Here is a 20,034-nt window from a genome sequence, read left to right as displayed (position 1 = left end):
GAAAACGGAATGAATGGACCGGCCCGGGTTCCTTTTGTGCCTAATCACTGGTGGCACATAAGCCAATGAACGCCATGCATTTTTTGGGTCCACTGACACACGAAGCGTGAAACCGTATCGGCCTTCAACTATAGCAGAACCTTGGGGCACGCCAACCCTCCCTAGCACACAAAAAGTGAAAACCGATGTTGCAGTCATATGGCTTGGTAACAAGCCTGCCTTTGTGGGGCAGGCCGCAGCCCCATGAATGAGGGGCGTGGCAGTCTACGCGTATACACTTTGTGGTAGCAACTCCCTTGTTCTCGAGAAAACGGATGTCATCGTCTCTTGGATGTGGTACTGCTGGGTTACATATTATGCAGTAAATGAGCACACGCATCATGCTGGGATCAAGCGTAGCAGAAATTAGTTTTCCAAGAGACCGCTGCAAAGTACTGCCTAGGCAGACAACCATGCTAAGCGCGGCCAACATCACATAGAACCTGGGAATTCTATTGATACACTGTGAATGCGCTGGAGAGGAAAACTCGAAATTTAACATGGGGGGCTTCAAGTAGGGGCGCTGTTGCTATGGCGCTCTGCATCCACACGAAGGAAACCATGTTCCCTCCAAACGCACAATGATGGGCAGCAACAGTGACATACACACCTGAACGCACTAGGTTTCAGGAGCATCTACGTGCCCGTATCTCCCGTCAAATACGAGGTCGCAAGGTTGACGCTGGTGCAGGCAGCGGGCCGCTCGCAGACCACACGCGTGCTGAAAATTTAGGACGAAAGCTTACTGCCAGGTCAGAGACAAAAGCTACAGCAGCCTGCCACGTACCGCAAAGTCCAGAGTGAGCAAAATCCAAAAGGAATACAGCGTTAACTTCAAAAGATTCTTGCCTCTCCAGTGTCGGACCGAAGCAGATCGCCTGCTCACGGCTGTACCCACTTCCACAATGCAACACACTGTCTGTAGATATCGTAATTGCACGAATGGAAATACAGAATCATAAAGCAATTGTGGATTTTATCAAATAAGTAGACTTTCAAACCCACCGCGGGTGAGCCTCGTGTAGAGCCAGATGCAATAGTCTTAGAAGACCTAGCAGAAGCACCCTGGTGCAGCCGTGGGATTGCTGCACGCTGGCTCCTCTCTTCACAGCAAGACTGTTCCTTGTAACCAGCCGTTCCCAGTCTCGGCTCAACAGACGAAAAAGCTCGAGATGGTTGAGCTGTTGATGGGAAATTCATCTCCTTTTACGCTAGCCAGAGCTCAGATGTTGGCGTATCTCATTTTGGTAACACGAGGATCGTTCGAAGAGAGGAAATCATGGCGCCGTGCGGAAGACGATGTCGTGATCAGGTCAAGGTGCATTTACTAATAGAAGGAATTCATTTCTATTTTGAGCGTGGTGTTTGGAGGAGTCTTAGGGCAACCACTTTCCAATGATGAGGTAAAACAACATGTTTTTGCACCGTACGCAAGAACACTAGACGACACTCTGAGCACGACCCCAGGGAGGAAGCGCTGTTGCGCAGTAGTGTCCACCAAGTGTTGGGTCACGATGCTATCCTAGGACGGCGGGACTAGCTGCCGCTATCAAAGACCAAGGTGCCGCCGGCAGAAGTTTCATCTAATAACGGCTGTGGTGGCTTCGGCAGACCCGCACCGAAGGCTATGTTACCGTGGAGCTCGAAATGTTCTATCAAGAGTATCATGTATCACTGGAACGCTCTTGTTTGCCACTGACAGAAGCTCATCACGCATAGGTTGTGTGCCAAAACACTGGGATGTAAAGGACTTTCTTTGCCTCCACAGTGCTGCTCTGGTTCACCCAGCGACTGTCTGTAGACCGCCGCGATGAAACATCACTTTTAGAAGTATCTGTCCTAAAACTCAGCATGCAGGCGAAAAATACGCCTGCCATGGGTATGTTTTAGACATTTACGCGAAAATTCTTCGTTAACACCACGCCATAGTGGTGTGAGATCCTGCCTGCAGCACCTGCAACTTTCGACGTTCTAGCCGCATCATTTCCATGACGGGCAACTACGATCGATACGCTGGCGCTAACACTTTACCTACCAGCCTTTCAATTTTGCTGTTGAGTGTGTGTCTATGTTAACAACTTACTAGGATGCATCTGTGGTGGACCGATACAGTGGGAGGTAACGCATTCGGCATCATAGCCTTATTTCGACCTCCGGTTAGGTGGATTGGTGTGCTACCAGATTGCAGGCGGGTAGCCATGTCATAGCGCATGCGGGATTGATTGTGTCTCGCGAAAGAAATATAGTGCACTGGATCTTGAGCTTCAGTTACAGAAACAAAGCATCGTGTTTTGAATGCGTCATTTTTTCAGTAACTTCTGAGTGATATTGCTGCTCGCTTTTGTTTTCCTCCTTTCTCTTCGTGTCCACTTGAAGTCAGCGCGCCAGTGAGCCCTGTACCAGTGGAGGGAAACCCATGCCCCGCGGCGGCCACAAGAAAATGGCTTCGAAAACCTTTTGGAATCGAGGAATCATCTTTTTACGTTCATATTCTTTCTTTTTCCTTCCTCTGCTGGCGGCAGCCGCTAGTTCACCTGCAAGTGACGACAAATATATCATCCCGGACGGCGAGCTCCAGAACCTCCTTGCGGTGCCAACGAATCTGAGCTCTCTGTCGAACTCTGGATCTCTTGTCGACTTCTCCACGCTCTTTGAAGCAGCCAGTGAAACTTCTTTCAATGCATGGATCGTGGCTGTCCGTCGAGCTCTTCACCAGTGGCCAGAAACAGCGTACAATGAGTACAGGACCTCTGCACTGATTCACAAGCTTCTTAAGGTTAGTGAGCAGGACCTTAAGCTCGTGTCGCCTTTTTCTTGACCCCGGACTTCACCGCTACGGTGGACGCGCCACACACGGGGGGCTGACGGTCAGTATTTCGATATCTGCGGAAGTGTTTGACTTCGCAAGAGAACATAAAAACTACAGATGATAACACGTAGGACTGTCGTTGCCGCCACTTAAGGTGGAGTTATTCCTGCTGACTAATATCGAATCCTTTTTTGGGGCGGACTGTCACTGTTTAAACCAGGAGGGTTGTTGTAGAGCCGAGAGCTTCGTGCCATGAATTTAGAAAATTACGGCTACGCCGTGTATGCGCGCAGTGCGTGGTGGACCACTGATTTTCACACAAAAAGCTATTTTAGTTTAAGTCTTCTCTTCTATAGGAGTATGTGGTGCCGTTCCTTCCTGCGTCGATCCCATTCTGCCGGTGCATGGCCTTCTCCCGCTGGTGCACGTCGGAAGAGCAGCAACTCGTATCATCCGCCTCAAACAGCCGTACTGCTGACTTTGTTTATCAGATCTGTCGGATGTGCGCTTCATGTGAGACAACTCTATTTGTAGACATCCGCCTCAGCAGTGGATTTCCGGTATAATGAGCAGTGCTGAACTCGGAGTGACTTGGTCATTTGGCTGTCGCCAACAACTCGCAGGCGTCACCTTAGCGAAATGGACAAAGCTCTATCCGCACTCTGTATCCGTATCCTTGAATCACCACATCAATTCCAGGGTGTCGGAGAACTCCCCATGCTCTGTCACGGTCCCTCACTTTTCATGCTTTCTCAGGCGATGAACGTTCGGGTCACAACAGGATGGGGCACGAATACAATTGGCATGAGCGAAGAAGAAGCGAAAATTGCACGGGCGCGACGGGAAGGAACGGGACTGGTTGCGGAAATCGGAACAGGGAAGGAACCTTGTGTTGCGCTGCGAGCTGATATCGACGCTCTTCCTATCTTCGAACGGGTGAGATGAGAACGGGATGACGGATTATGGAGCGACTGCACTCTCGTTTTCAATAGTTGCGGGCTCAACCTGAATACCTACAGCCGACGCAGACGTTTTGCCATCAGCTGGATAGTTTGCCTTGGGCGGTATACTGGCTAATTATCGGAACACATGCATACAGGCATCTTCGTTCATGCAGCGGCACCTGCCGAGTACGCTAACATGCGTGTATGCATTCATCTGTATGTGTTCAAGTAAATGCTCGTATGTGCAGGCAGTCCTTTTTTTCTCCGTTGGAGATACCCGCTGAGCCACATCACGGTGCGTTTTGCTCTTCTTTCAAATGCATGAGAAACTCCAGAGTTCTTTGCTTGTTACGTTACGCAGTTCGGTTTTGACAACAAGGCCCAACCAACGTCTGCGTGTGCATCAATTCTGACTTTCTGCTTAGTACTCCTGGTTTAGAAGCAAAAATGTTTTTTCCGGTGAGGCGCAGATGTCACTGTATCTCACTGTCGCATATCCGAAAGTGAAGCTGACGGTTTCCTCATGCCGTTCGGTCTCGCAGACTAACGTTCCTTTCCGGTCCAAAGTTGACGGGCAAATGCATGCATGTGGCCACGACGTTCATACCACGATGCTTCTGGGAGCAGCGGCGCTGCTTAAGCAGCTGGAGCCCCACATGGAGGTAGGGACTAAAACGCTCAGAAAAAATTGGCTTTAAGTGAACTTCACATCTCTGTAAACGTATCATTTGGTGTCAACCGGCTTCGTAAAGGCCTCTTTCGCAGAAAACTTCGTATTTCGTCATCGGAGGTTGTTTGCACTCTTCCTCCTTCGCGACTAACGAGTGCTGACGTCGAGCTGAGCCCATTGTGGCTGTGAGTGGGGGACCTGGTACTCTGCTGGGCATCTCAATAACGATTAATCAGGGAGTTGGGTCTTTAACGCTTTTCCCGATTCTTCGCATAGGCAGCTCCCAGGTCTTTCGTATATGATAGCTGTTGTCGCGTACAATATATTTTGGTGACTCCAACTAAATCACATTCTGTGCTTCGGATTTTGTGTCCTACCGGTTCGGCCGTTTGCCTTTCTTTCCCATACTCCTGCATTTAATTTCGGGTCTAGGTCCACCACCTTTCATAGCCAAGACCTCGTTTTCCAGCAGCTGGATTTCCCTCCACGCAGTGTTGCCTGATTCTTCCACTGAGTAATTGTCGCACCTGCAGAGCATGTATTCGACAGACTGGATGCGTGAGTCAGAGACACCCGGAATTTATGATTTGCGTGGTTTGGATATCGCGAACCTGTTTCTCGTCTCCTGCAAATTATTTTGTATTGGAAGAGCACTCTTTCTGGTTGGTTTTTATAGGTTTTCGTCGCGTGTGGTCGCGTGTTCGCTATCGCTGTGACTTGGGCTGTCATGAGTGCCTTTCACAGTGGGTCGTCTCTTGCCATGTCATCTGTGTTTCCTTTGTATCTCTTGGGAATCGCAGGGAACGATTCGACTTATCTTCCAACCTGCCGAGGAAGGCGGAGGCGGGGCGCTCATGATGAGAGAAGAGGGTGTTCTGACTATGGCACCACCCGTAGAATTCATTTTCGGGATGCATGTCGCCCCGGCATTACCCACAGGGGAATTGGCGACAAGAAAAGGTGCCATGATGGCCGCCGCAACACAGTACGGAACTCATGTGTCTTCTCACTATTCTGGAAAGCGTCGCTTCGCTGACGCACGGCCCCGCGTCTTTCTTGGAGGCTCGGTTATTCCCCGTAAAATAAAATATACATATATATGTATATATATATATATATATACGTATGTAGATAGTTGTGTATGCACACCTCCATCTGATATACGCGTGTCTGTCGCTTTTATATATTCATGCTTGTACGTAGATGTGTGTACTACATCATGGGACTGTTATCAGTAACATGCCGTTGCGGGGGTTCCTCAGTTACAACTGCATCTCGCTGTCACCATTTGCCCGTGTTTGTGTCTGTATGAGTATCTGGCCATGCATGCTTACTGACTCCGTATCTTTCTACTTCCATATATGTGTGTAAATATATTATCGTACGTCGTCGCTTCTCTAAATGTCTGCCACTATGTGCGTTTTCGCTTGCGCATTCTCTGCAGCTTAGAAACAGGGTTAGAACAGAGATGGAAACACTATATAGCTGCAACAGTAGCTGGGTAACGTTCTTCGTGTTGGGTATTCACCCAAAAAACGACATTTCTCGTGGTTGTTGTCGACAGTTTAGGTGCATGCGGCTGGTCGATTGAGGACGATGAGCATGTGATGGTGTCTCTGCAGATTCTCAATCAATGTGAAGGGACGAGGTGGCCATGGCGCCGTGCCGCATGAAACCATCGACCCGAGTCCAGGCGTAGCAGCGATCGTTCAGGGATTATACGCAATCGTGGCGCGGGAAACGTCGTTCACGGAAAACACTACCGGTCTTATCTCTGTCACCCGGATCCAGGTAGATTTTCGCATGAAAATTGGACAGGTGTATATGCCTATGTCCGGTTTCCGTAGTGTTTAGTTTCGTTCTGGTCATCGTTTCTTGAAAGAGAAACGCGTTTCAGAGGAGACAGACATGCCACCAAAAACAGGCCCTGCTGAGATCGTACGACGTATGCGAAACGATGATTTACCTAGTGTCGAATGCTGCTGCCTTATGCTGTAGCTGGGGGAGTACCGGATGCGGGGGTGTAGGAGTTCAGACTTTTACTGTCATTTTCTTTAGTTGTCCCCACGGGGTTCATAGTTGCCAGAATCTACGCTTATCCTGTTTTATTTCCGTCACATCCGGACTTGCGTCATCAATTTAGTGTGCGGGGGCTATGTGCTTCAAGGTTTCAGCCAGCTTTGCAGTTTCTTGATGATTCGTTCTCTCTGACCCAACGAGTGCCTTCAAGCACATGTCCGTCTGCTAAAACGTTGCTTTTTTGTTACTTGTTTGGCCAGCGGCAGTGAGTGGTGTCCAATTCCTCTCCCTTCTGTTTTCTACGTCCGACGCTGCTCACCTGTGTTTCCTAGTTACTACCTCCGGCACCCTTCCAAGTAATGGAAAAAATGTTTTCGTATGCTTCGGTGTTCACTAAGTAGTTGCATGCGCTCGTTTGCATTGGTGAACAATGCTTATGCTAATGTGGAACATCCTCCAGAAAACAAGGGACAGACAGTCAGTGTCCGCGTACTGTCGCTGCTAAAAACGACAAGCGTGACTTGGTCCTTCACTCGTTCTCGCCTCATTCTTGCTTCAGGGAGGAACAGCATTCAACGTGATACCATCTGAATACTTCATTGGAGGAACGATCCGGGCCTTGGACATGGCGATGATGCGGAACCTACAGGCTAGAGTTGTAGAACTCGTGGAGAATTTGGCCCAGGCGTTCAGGTGAGTTGCGCCGCCTTTTCCGGGCGACTGTCATAGCACTAGATAACTTCTACTCCGGTCCATGTAGTCAGTTAAGGCTGTGGCTGCATTCGTCACCTGTATTTTATTCAAACGCGTCTGTCCGCTAGAGAGGTGCAGCCTGCGGGACAGTCTCGTTTTTGTAAAGATGCGGAAAACAGGAGACAGCGGCAGGGCAGGGAAGAGTAGGGAAGATTGTGTGCAACGAGGAGATGAGCACGACAGGAAGCAGAGAAGATCGCCTTTGTCGGTCTAAGACATTCGACGTCCACATAGTGCCGTCGTATTTATGCTGCTTACAGATGTCAAGCTGACGTCAAATATGGGTCCGTCAGCTACGTACCTCTTGTCAATGACCCAGACGCGACAGAGTTCTTCATCCAGGTAATCCGTATGAGGATGCACGAAGGTCATGCTACCTTCTACATCCTTTCGCAAGTATTTAGGCGGAAGTTGCCTATTTGCATGAGTGTGGATGCGTTGGGACTGTTGGAGGAGACACCGGGCTTGACACAGAAATCCTGTTCGCATACAACTGCATATCACTAAAACACAGAAAATTCAGAATTTCCGCTTTCAGCTGTCGTGGCCTCATCTGAATCCCCCGCGCTGCTTCCGCCGTGGTTGCACACGTATACATGTAAAGAGGTGTATTCATCGAAGTGAAGGCAGGCAGCCGTATGAGAAACAGCAACCGCCGACAAACTGGATAATACAATGCGTTGTGCTGCATACCAGAAAACGACAGTCGTTACCACAGCATCACGGACACATGTGTACGTGTACGCGAGTGCGCAGGGTTATTGGCATCCCCAGGCGTTCTCGATATTCCGTCGCTCAGCTTATATGTGCATGTATGCGTTTGTTGGACAGACCGCGGCACCGGCGTCGCGGAGCGGAAGGGTGGGGATAGCGGACCCGACGCTGGGAGGAGAAGATTTCGCATTTTTCCTCGAAGACGTTCCCGGTACATTTGCAGTGATTGGCATCGGGTAAGACGGAAAAGTAAAGAATGACGCATGTGTATATACATGAGATGCTGATGCGGACTGCACGTGCAAGCTTTGAGACAATCGCTGTGAAGAGGTAGGCAGTCTTGGACGCTGCATCCTGACTGTGAATACTGTAGTTCTATGGATGTTCCTGTGGACAAAGGAAAGCCGTGAACGACGTTTCCCGGGCAGCAACTCTGCTTGAATGAGATGCAGGATCGCGCTTCATAGGTTCATGTTGTGACTTGAATGGGTCCTGGCTACTGCCCTGCGCTCTCGTATTCCAGCAGTGGAGCTGAACACCAGCTAGGCCATGTCCCTACAAACATTCCCCTCCACAACCCCAACTTCGCTGTCGATGAACGAGTGTTGAACCGCGGAGCTGCTGTGCACGCGTTCACTGCACTGAGGGCCTTTTCGTTCTTGGCTAGCAAGAAACGTAATGCTGGGGCCGCGGAAACACGTACGACCTGTGAAGCCTAGCGGATATCGGGGCTGCTGCCCTCGGACGACACCAGTTGAACGTGAATGCGGGAACCGGTGAAGTGAAAGGACGGGTTCGAGGAGTGCCCTCTCTCGACGAGAAACGAACGGAAAAAGAAGACATATTCAGGCTCCTACCGCAGATCGAATACGGCTTGTCCTCCCAGCGTTTATGCTGCTGCCGCGGTCGTTTTTTCTCAGTCATTGCTCAGGCGTAGGTAGTGTGTACAGTCTCTACGGGAGCAGCGAAGGGCTGGTGGAGGATAACCTTGGCATTTCCAAAAAGAGCATTCCCAGACCATGGTGTAGATAAATGTTTATAGCTTGTCCACATTTGCGCGGAGAGACAACCGATGTAAATTGTAGCATTCAGTTTCTTCCCGAGGTTAGTTTCTGTTGCCCCGATCGCTCCGCTTTCCACGATTTCAGTCTTTCCATGAATTGCCCGTCTGCGAGTCTTTTGACAAGCGGACTCCTACCGGTTCTTTTACACCGGAATGGCCATACACACGTGTCATAAACGTGTCAAATATGGGACTAACGGATTTTTCCAGCAGTTTCTGGTTTACTTTGGTGTGATCTTATACACGTGCGTCAATGTGAGAACAAGAGAGTTGCTCATAAAACTCCGACTGCACAAAACGGTGTGCTATTTCTACTAACTTCTTGATCTACGTGAGCTGAACACTATCGAGCTCTGGGAATTGCATGGGTCAAGTGCGTGAAGTGAGAATCATGTATTCAATATAAAATTCGTCTCGTCGACTAATCCACTTTTTTATCGTCTATTCTGGAGAGCTTTGCAAGCTCATGGATTAACTGAATGCCCCGAAGTACTTGCGAAGTGACGATTCCGACTTCGAAGATTCATTTCCGGTGATATTCGCGGTACCAGAATTTCAGTGCTCGCCAGCATTGGACACTGCATTGTGCCAGTTGAAAAGATGAAATCTGTCGGTCTCCGGCATCATGCGGTGGGGAAGCCTCTTCAAGTTCACATGTAGATGGTGTGGATGGGGCATCGTTTCAACTGCGATCAGCAAGGGAAACAGCTCGAATGAATTTGTGCCAGATGCCAACGTCATACGACATAGTCAGCGTCTTCGGAGATGCACGAGGAACGCCAAATACGAAACATGATGACAGCACAACCATCGGGGCTTCGCTTAGCCCTGGGAATACTTTTGAACCCGCGATAGACTGCGGGACAAGATCCACTTTACTTGTGCATAGTCGGCGCTTAGGATGTTGCCTTCACAGTCCGACAGCGTGTCGTTTTTCGCAGACTATGAGAAGCAGTTTTGATTCCACTCCACGGACCCCTTAGCGTGCGATGAAGGAAATGTCCCGCTTGACAGACACAGACAAGGTTGTTATGCATGTGATCTAGTGTGCAGCATTTCTCCGGGAATTACGGCGTTCTTCTCTGGCCGCTGTTGTTACATTAGTTCGTAGGTTTCATTACTGTGACGCCTTGTCGTAGAACACCACTTTCATCTTTTCCACAAGACAGACACGGGGTTTTTCCTTTGTTAGTACGGATTCTAATATTGCTTCGCAGTCTGGTACGCGACCTTTCCTTTTCCTCTTGAGTGAAGCATGGAAGTCTACCGGAACCGTAAATGTTATTTTTACAAGGTGGTAAATGACACGGCATATCCGTCAGTGCTCATACTTCGACAAATTGAAGAAGCACATGTGTTCTCCTTTTTTTGTCTGGATTAGAAAAATGACAGCACATCTGACACGCACGCTCGTCACGGCTGCGGAGTGCGTGGACAACTAGCATACGGTGTTTTACAGCGAGTACGACTCCGCTGCAATTCTAGCAGCAGCTTTGACAACGTTTCTTCTTTTTATTGCAGTTTCAATGGATATGACCGTGAGACAGACAAACCTGTCGGCACTGTCACTTGTTATCTTTGGAGAACAACTTGCCACCCGCAGAAATAAGGCCACACGAAATATAAGATATTTCGAAATACAGGTCTTTGTCTAAGAGATGCCTACACGCTGTAGTACACGCAGGTATGTATAGCTGCTTGTTTTTAATTTAAGCGGCCTCGTAATACAATATGAGCACACTTTCTGCTTTCGCGCCAGTGGAAAAAAATAGATATCATGGGAAGCCGGACGTATCCGCCGAACCGTTCATGTGTGTGTAAGTGTCGATTCAGAGAGGCAGCAAATGTACATGTCATATTTTTATAGGTAGATGAGGGTGTCTACGCGAATATGTGTACTTGAATCTATTTACTTATAACTATGTTAGTCACGTAGTCTGCAGCGAGGAAGCGATCAGGGTCACAGTGCATGCGACATTTCGTTTTCAGCTTGTTTCCTGTGATAGATAACCGGAATCATTACACGAACGCGGAAATCCTGCTCTTTTAACAAGACAGTGGTTTCGTACACCTTGTGACGATGTGGAAGATAAGAACTGACCGTACGATATAACCAGTTTTGTTTCAACTGATTTCACGTGCCCGGATACACCTAAAATGGCTCTGCTGCGTACGTTAACAGAAATCTGCAGAGCTGGAATCGCCACTTGCTCGATCTAACCCGTTCCGCGTTTTTGTGTGTCCTCCCATCTCGAATGCTTTAATCCTTTCGAGGTTGACAGACATTCAGTGACAACGATGAAGACTATCGTATCTTTGCCCAGATAAACGAGACCAGGAAAATCGTGCAAAGGAAAAGCACCTCGATGACAACTGCCACCCTGGACTTTGTCACCCCAGGAAGTAACAACTAACAGACTCGATCACGTCTTGTCTTAGAACATCCAGTTTTTTCCAAGGAGAAAACACAAACCCCGCATGGCGAAAGCAAAAACGCTCCGGCGACCCGGAATCGAACCAGGGACCAACAGATTTCTGCAATCATCTACAGTCTGCCGCTCTACCAACTGAGCTATCGCCGGTACAAGCGACTCCAACAGAGTTCTAATTATGTCTTCGCCTTTTATCTAGGAACCGCCGCTGGATGAAAACGACGGAATGGACAATACAAGAACTGCAATGCTTCTTCACTAAGGTGGACGTCGAAGAGACCATGTGATGGCAAATGCGAACAAGACAATCCCTCCCGCTGTGGATGAGTTCCCGTCTCTCCAAAATACCGCTGAAAGAGATGGTCGATCAATCCAAACTGCTCATTTGACCGTGGAAACAATTCCAAAACACGTCGTAGTAGCTCCAAGTCCCGTGTGGAATGTGCGACCCTGAGTCAACATCTCTTCCGCTGCACTATGGGATGACAGCCAAGTGAAATCGATGCCGTCTCACGCCAGTGAGACGCAGGACACAGGACATCAGCAAGATAATAAAACTGATTATCTGAAATTAATGAGAGGCTAGCTGCAGCGAAAAATACTCAAGGAAACGAACGTTCAGGTGCAGTTTCCGAACCAATAGTTACGGGGTGGCTGCTGCTGCCCTCTCTGCTTGGCCGCCAGTCACCGCTTGATTCGCGCCTACTTTTAAGAGTCGAAGGAGTTTATACAGACTCTTGGGAGTTTAAACAAAACTAAAACTAGTTTAGCTTTCAGAAAAACTCTCCTATAACTGCACACTTTACTGTATTCACGTTATCTTTTATTATCTATGCTCCCGGTGGGGATCGAACCCACGACTTTCGGCTCATAAGACCGACGCTCTAACCAACTGAGCTACGGGGGCTGTTCTACAGTAATATCTTCAGCCTGGGGTTCGTAATCAGGCAATGCGGTTCTCATGAGAAGTACCAAATTCACAACTATTATTCCTGGGCACCAGTACGTCTTTAACGAGGCAGGAATCTGAGTAAAGAGCCGCTGAAATCGTGGGCGCCTATTGGTGGACTCATACGATGACTCAGCATCGAGCTGAGCCCAATGTGGCTCGTTGCTCGGTTGGAACAGTATACGGACACCGGTGACCTAGTCACAAGAGGCATCGGACGAGGCGATGATTCGTGAATCAGTGCAATCAACAAATTTTGAACAAAAGACAGACATGAACATTATTTTGAAACGACAGTCCTTCCCATCCTTCACAAAAAAATTAAACAAAGGGAAGAGTTGCACTTTAAGTGGAATACATCCGCGCAGCTTCCACAAATTTCTTTTGCAACTCTCCAGCGTCGACAAGCACGTTGTATTACTGTGGAACTGCCGACGCTCTCTCCTTCCAGGAAGTATGCCGAAGCACAAAGGCGCATGTTTTGTTGTACACCGCTGTCGGGTACACGTGCCTGTTATGTGAAGAGGTAATTTATGACTCGGCGGAACACTCCTGGGCTTAGTGAAGTCGGCGCCAGGCCACGATGCGCTGCAGACAGCAACGCCGACGCGGGACGATAGACGCAATGACGTACAAAAAATCTTACACTCACCGACCAAACAAGGCTGATAGCATGTACGGATCTGCACAACGTTGTCACCCTGAAGGGACAAGACTCTCTCCCCCTTCAACATGGTGTTGAACGGCTGCGTATCCCGGTTACACTTCAGTACTCACTTGTCGTGTCTTGAAACGATCTACATGAGAAATGCCATAACTTGGAGAGAAAATCATGGCAAGCCGATCGATACAGAACTGTCTAAACCAGGTGACAGGGACGGCACCCTATGGCTGGTCTGTATATGTCCGCCTTGCTTCTTATCTTTTCGCTAGAACTACCCGACCGTCGGAGCATACGGCGACAGATGCTTACACATGAACTGGACGGACCCTTGCAGGGGCCCCTTGTTCGGGTGTGACGTATGAGACTTGAACGTGATGCTTCATCGCACTGCCGCCGAGACCGCCGAATGCGTCAAGTATAGATGGAGACAATTTCCAGAACGACACTCTAACAGCAGAGTGTATTGACCTGCCAGTGGTAGTCTGCAGAAGATGCGTCCCCAATAACGAAGCAAGATGGATTTTGGGAGAGCTCACATCGCTGATGGATTAAATAACAGCTGTCATCTGTTTTCGTGGGATCCTCGCTACGCTTAACTGACTACCACACACGTGACCAGCAGTGAGTGTTGTCTCCTCGTGCCACACATCGGTGTTGACAGTATATATCCTGTCGAGAAGACAGAATTCATACATACCCAGTTTGCATCTAATGCTGAGATTTCTCAGCACGGCAGGAATACTGTACTCTGCGTGGCATTGGATTCTAGCGGAAACTCCAGACGATTAGCGGTCAGAAGTTTTCTAGTACCTCCATTTGAACCGGCACCATCCGCTGGGTTTTGTACACTGACACTTGGTCAAAGCACTGATCGAAGGCCCCACCTTCGTGAGCATTTCCAAGAGCGCAGCCTCCAAAAATGAAACAGACACCATAAAAGAGGATACGACATGATCTTTTTTTAACTGGAAAGGCTTTTTCCCTGTGTAAAAGCAACAGCCCAAGCATTGATAAGTTCCAAAGCATGGTGAAAAAGGCCTCGGAAGTTCGGGCGCACATCGAGTAGACTTTCAGCTTCATTGGTATCAGATGATGCTCACTCGAGCCGCCGCACATACTTCAGCGACTGTCTGATTGTAAATGCAGCTTCTATCATTGCAGTGGGAAAGGCTTCTCTACCCATCGCTTCTCTCTCGGTGGCGGTACGAGAAAGCCAGGGGGCCTGTGGACTGTCCTGGCCGTGCCGCAGACGCCCACTGACGCCACGCCTCTTGCTGCGGCATGACAACCGTAATGAACTCCCGATAGCCTTTAGAAAACAGTTGAACCTGTGTAGACAAGAACAGTTCAAGCCAGAGACACTGGTCACGCATCCAACTTTGTTTTAGCTCCCTGTGTACAGCACATTTCTACAATCAACATAAATAGGCGGAAACAAAGGCGAACTAGCTGGATGGTTCGTCCCTCCCGACATCACACGCCTGTATTCTTCACACACTGCAGAATACATCTTCTACCCATATTTCATACAGGCGCTTTAACGACCGGATATGCACACACACACGTGTATGTGTATAGGGCGGATGCTTTTCTGGTTGCTAGTCCCTAACGCACGCAGTCGAGTGTCTACGAACGGTCTCGCCTGATACGAGTGAAGCATCGAAAAAACTCCAACCATAATGGAAATGGCAATGCACGGACGTTTCTTGTTGGCCTGGCACCTGTTTAGTAACTCGATGAACGCTTTTGACGGCTGGTATGTATGGATAATACTCGACTCTTCTATAGTTTAACCGCTACTGCTGGGACTGTATATATTATCTACTTAGGGTAGTACTATCAAGCCTCTTCTTCCAAATAGATTTCAAGGAAAACCACAATGTGGATATGTACACTTACGCGTTCACGCAAAGCAAGTTCCCAGCTATTTGGCAGTTTCTTGATCGCAGGAACGCTCTGCACAAAACACTCGTACCACCGCATCAAGACGACCAGGTTAACGGCACTGGGCGCCTCCTTTGCTGACATCCTCGTGTCCCCTCTGTATAAGACGACTCTCCTCGTACTGTGATGAATGCCCGTAACGGACCTCGTGTCTTTAACGGGAAAATAGTCGTACAGGGAAAAATAGCGGATAGATTTTGGTGAAGAGAATCAAGATACAAGATCACACCAAATTCTTGTACATTCCAGAAACCAGTTTGCCTCTTGCAACGAGAACCCGGCTATCCCCGGGATGTTCTCATCAGAAGTAAGCGGGTGCAAAGGTACCTCGACACGACAGGGAGTTGACGGCTTCCTGGAGAAGTGGTCACCGGCCGACACCAGGGACGACATCCGAACGGTGTCGACACATTGTTAGTCCTTTGTGATTTGATAGAACTACTGACACTCGTGTGACCTAACACCAGATCACACCTGCAAGACATGTCAGCAACAAGGATCGTTTTACCTAGGCCCGACGCAATGACCACACCGCCGCATCGCATCGCCGTAGCGAGATAGATTACTCACCGCTGTCGCGCTGTTCTCGGATTCTCTCTGCTGTGCGTCTACATTCCGCGAGCTCACGCACATCTTCTCGATTGCCTCAGAGGCGCGAGGCGTTTTCCTTCGGAAGGAAGTCACAGCACATGCTCCCAAAGCAAGAAGAGGAATCGCCAGCCCTCCTCCCACCTGCAGCCATACAAGGGAAAGCCAAGGCAGGTGCTATTCAAAATGTCTCGATTAACGAAACAGAGAGTAGAGAAGTATGCTATCATTACAAAGAACACGCCTGTCGTCAAGCATTCGCACAAATGATTGAGGGGCAGTGGGGTCATCGAGCAATAAACAGGGATTGTCTCAAAAACAGAGGCCAGCCCAAAAGCTTCAAAGGCACGAAGTTAGTTACGAACAGTGCTTAGTAGCTCATGGTGAGAAGATGCATTGTCCGTTGCTTTCGAAAGTAAACAACACACGGGAGCTTTCCCGAATCAGACAGCACCTAAGGGTTTGCCACCGGCGCCTGCTACCCATCCCAACAGGAGAAGTGCCGCGCCGTTCCGGCGACAGACTGATGGAAAATCACGAGGGAGAGCCTCCTGTAGAGGCAACGGCCCATGCAAGACTCCGACGTCATACGCGCATGATTATGGCTATCTCCCTCCTCAAACCGATCTTTCACCGACTCTACAGGAACGAAAATATTTTTATGAGCAAGAGACGCTCTTCGGAAACCCTATGAAGAGCATGCAGCAGAGGAGATTCAGACTAAATCCAAGTATCCCAATCTTTCCCGAGAATGTACCGCCTCCTCCGTTTATCAAGAGTCGACGTTATGGAACGCGCATTGAAGCCCGGCGGGGAGAGAAACACTCTTCCTTACGAGGTATTTGAAAGCGACGATGCGATTACTCAGAGCGTCAGGTCGTCGAATTTGATATGCTGTATCTGCATAACGTCTGCTGAGTTCTTTTTCTACTGTACGAAGTGACCGCCAACACCACCACACCGTGCTGCCGAACGCCAAAGCCATTATGAAAGACCCCCCGGAAGAAGCTACAGGAGGACAAGACGGCAGAGAAGGAGCCGGCGATGTAGGCGGGAGCGAGAAGTGGGAACATGATGTAGAAGAGGAATCTACAACACCCAGATTGCGAGAGTCACCTGCATCCACATGCCGTGGGATTCTGTGCTGGGGTGAAGACGAGGGGGTCCAAACGTTTTCATCCCCGCACAGAATGCGTGAGAGAACTTTAAGGAATCTGGGTCTGTGAAGGAAGGGAGGCGCATCACAGAGAAAGCCATTTTCTCCTTTACCCGCGTCTTCGGCCTCCGTCACTTTAAACTCTTCCCGGGTCCTTCCATCGACGGTGGGATGCTGTACAGAGGAATCCTGGGAAGAAGGAAAAGTCTGGGACGACTGCAGCGATTGCTCGAGTCCCCTATCGGGCACTCTATCGGATGACGACATTAGGTAGGGAGGAGGAACATCCAGCGCTCAGCATCCAGTCAAACTGCAAAATGAAAGCACGCGGAAATGCACGGGCTGGACATGGAGTCCGCAGGTACCGCTGCAGACGGCTTGCAGACTACCACACTTTGCCTGTGTACGTGCTGATATGCGGACTTGGGCCCCTCTACTCCTGATGGAAGGATAACCGTAGGGCAGAAATTTCCTTTCTGAGACAACAATTGATTCGCAAGACCTTAGGCGGATGAAAACCCTTGCAACGAACATACAGATGCGTGCGCGTCGAGATACGTTGCCGGGGCGACATTTGCCGAAGAGAGTGCTCCTTCCGACGTAAAAACAGAACGCCGATAAATGCGTCCGTGACATGTGGTATTCTGGAAGACACCGCCCTGATCTTGATGAACAGACGATCTAGTACAGCCTCTGGGTGAGGATAGGGGTCGTGAACAGTCCTGTCATGTATCAGGTCTCTGGGTAACAGCGTCGCGCCAAACGGAGACAAAGGGGGCACATGCATGCAGATACGCTTTCCGGCGGGATGTCATTAGATGTGGAGCTGACCAGCCAAGCTGGAAAACACGGGATATATTGTACTATGCCAACACGTGTTCCTGTTTTGTGGACATTGAAAAGTAGATTTACTTCGAGCTCTATCCGGAGGGAGAGTTTTCTGGCGCGCGCGTGCTTTAGAACCTTAATCCCAGCATGCGCCATTCACATGCGAGGACACAACACAGCTTGAAGCGCAGTCTGAGATTCAATGCGGTGCGGAAAAGGGACCCACATTACCCTTCATGAGACATAAAATATAACGTGGATAGATCAAACACAAAAGTAGGTTAAACAAGAGCCCCAGTCATGCACAGCGTCGAAGATGGTGCTGCGACCTGAAGGATTGCGTGGATGTACCAACGGCTCAGTGGAGATGCCGCCTTCACCCGCTCTTCCACGTTACTGGCGCAGCTCCAAACACCTCTCGATGTGCCCTGGTATCCGATGAATCTGAGTGTTCATTCCCGCCACAGGTATGGCAAGACACAATGTAGCTCCACTATCACGCACCAGTTAGAATTCATGCAGCTCTATTATCTAGGGTCGATGTCCCCGGTGTTTCCTCCAAACGCATACGCCATGCAGCGACAGATGCACATTTGAGATAACCGATTACTGCTGAGCAACCTAGTTTCCCGGCTCTGTTCGTGGTACTGGCACCATGAATGTCGCATTTTAATCCTGTTTAGAGAACATGCTAGGAACCTTTCCACTTCGTGCCGGTCGCTTCGCCGAATCTCGCGGACACAGAAAAAACACCGTTTTGTTCAGACATTACACACTTCTTTAACCGAAAGCTTTCAGTCAACCTTGAGAGACAGTGCAAAAACGTTTTCCTGTAGGAATGTGACTCTAGCACGTTAAGGCGAACCGAGGAAGAGTCGAGGTGATATCCGTTCTCTGTAACGCGGAGCGAAAGTCACGGTACCTCTGTAAGTCGAAACAAGTCATTGTTTTGTGGCATTCGTTCGGAAAAATTAGAGCGCATCCGCACTCCAAATTTGTCAGTGGTAAACGGCAGAACAGAAGTCGTCGATTTTTGCTTCACGATTGCCCCGAGCTAGGACTGATCAAGGTTGAGTACGTTGTAGTGTGGGGGACATTCGCCACTAACTCCCTAATTGCTTTGTTACCGATTCACTTTAGTACCGTAAACCTCCCCTAGACATGGCATGTCCATTCCGCTAGTAAAACGCAGGGCGGCGGGACCGTCCTAAACCTTTGATGTAGTGCCAGTTCGACGGTGATAACACACTGAGACCTGGTTCTTGACATTATCGAGAAATCAAGTGAATCTTGACTACATTAAGTCAACGTCAAATAATGTGCTGGCGGTGGACCTCGCTGTCTAAGCGATGCTCGCGGCGGGTCCGGAACTGTGACGCCACAATGGAGGCCAGTTGCAGCACTTACCAGCTACTTGAAACAAAAACGTCAGCAGTGCACGATGGCCAGGGCAGTTGGTTATCAACTTCCTTATTTTAGCGGAACGCGAACGGGTATGCACACCTCTTTCAGTCTCCACGAGAAGCTGACTGAGGGAGTACCGTCTGCCTCAGAATGCTCACATCTTTAATGACGCTTACACAAACGGGTGCCGCAACAGAGCTGTTTGAATACGCAGATCCGAATCATTCGCAGACAGTCCGTTCGGACCATGTGCGACGATTCTAAATGAGGCAAAAAACGTGATAGTGTTGAATGGTGCACAATTATATGTTTCAAAGGTAAACTTTCAGGGGCGAATGCGCGGCATGTCCTCCGGAACAGGTTCTTAACCGTACCGTAAACGTATATACATACACCCATATTATATATCGTCTCGCACAAGATATATGCCTCTGTCGTGCGGTGGGATGGTAAAACACGAGGTCGGTGTAATGTACAAACTTATTTTACGAATGGAGATACATCTCATATTCCGACAGAAACAAATATGATACAGCCCAGGTGAAATGTTTCAGTCCCCATTTCTGTATTGCCTTCTGGAGCCACTAGAATACAAATCACTTGGTCTTGTGATGATTCCTGTGTTCATGAAATACGTCAAACAAGGTGAGGTGACCTGCCGGACTGTTATCATCTTCGCATACACTAACAAGAAGCAGATTACGATCCCCTGTCCCACAGCATTACAGAGCGGTACCCCATTTCAATCTATGCTCGCAGCTACCCCATTTCAATCTATGCTCACAGCTGACGGTATGAGAGCGAGCATATTCACGATACGAGGCACACTACCAGGGAGCAGTTTCACACGTGTGCCGAGATGGCGGGTAGGTCGCCAGCATCAGACGGTGAATCGCTTATGTTGCATCCCGTCATACGTCACCATGTCGACAACTGGTATGCTTTGGTTGTGTCGATAGAACTTTGCCATGTAACATGTATGTGAGAGCATCTGTAGCAGTTCCGAAAACCCTCGTCCCTTGGCAAGACACACCAGAGGTCCATCCACGTATGAACTT

The 20,034-nt window shown here is 49.1% G+C and overlaps 2 protein-coding genes and 2 non-coding genes across 4 annotated transcripts; 1 reads left to right on the top strand and 3 right to left on the bottom strand.

The window, feature by feature from the left end:
- The first annotated feature begins 1,639 nt into the window (after nucleotides 1–1,639).
- TGME49_213520 (peptidase M20D, amidohydrolase) lies at nucleotides 1,640–9,744 on the top strand. Its single transcript, XM_002371048.2, has 9 exons — nucleotides 1,640–2,815; nucleotides 3,605–3,784; nucleotides 4,335–4,454; nucleotides 5,263–5,447; nucleotides 6,085–6,253; nucleotides 7,041–7,174; nucleotides 7,495–7,576; nucleotides 8,066–8,184; nucleotides 8,472–9,744. The coding sequence occupies exons 1-9, from the start codon at nucleotides 2,456–2,458 to the stop codon at nucleotides 8,665–8,667; spliced, it is 1,545 nt and encodes a 514-aa protein (XP_002371089.1). The 5' UTR covers nucleotides 1,640–2,455; the 3' UTR covers nucleotides 8,668–9,744.
- Nucleotides 9,745–11,508: 1,764 nt separating this feature from the next.
- On the bottom strand, nucleotides 11,509–11,593 carry TGME49_213510. Its single transcript has one exon. It is a non-coding gene; the product is annotated as a tRNA-Tyr (tRNA).
- Nucleotides 11,594–12,276: 683 nt separating this feature from the next.
- Nucleotides 12,277–12,350, bottom strand: TGME49_213500. The gene has a single exon. It is a non-coding gene; the product is annotated as a tRNA-Ile (tRNA).
- A 553-nt stretch (nucleotides 12,351–12,903) lies between these two features.
- Nucleotides 12,904–17,446, bottom strand: TGME49_213490 (hypothetical protein). Its single transcript, XM_002371047.2, has 4 exons — nucleotides 16,424–17,446; nucleotides 15,571–15,732; nucleotides 14,956–15,012; nucleotides 12,904–14,384 (listed from the first exon to the last, which is right to left on the bottom strand). The coding sequence occupies exons 1-4, from the start codon at nucleotides 17,009–17,011 to the stop codon at nucleotides 14,232–14,234; spliced, it is 960 nt and encodes a 319-aa protein (XP_002371088.1). The 5' UTR covers nucleotides 17,012–17,446; the 3' UTR covers nucleotides 12,904–14,231.
- Between the last annotated feature and the right edge of the window lie 2,588 nt (nucleotides 17,447–20,034).

This window comes from Toxoplasma gondii, chromosome V, assembly GCF_000006565.2.
Source record: "Toxoplasma gondii ME49 chromosome V, whole genome shotgun sequence".
Classification (NCBI taxonomy): domain Eukaryota; phylum Apicomplexa; class Conoidasida; order Eucoccidiorida; family Sarcocystidae; genus Toxoplasma; species Toxoplasma gondii.
The sequence above is the reverse complement of the archived record's forward strand: the minus strand, read 5'-3'. Positions and strand labels throughout refer to the sequence as shown.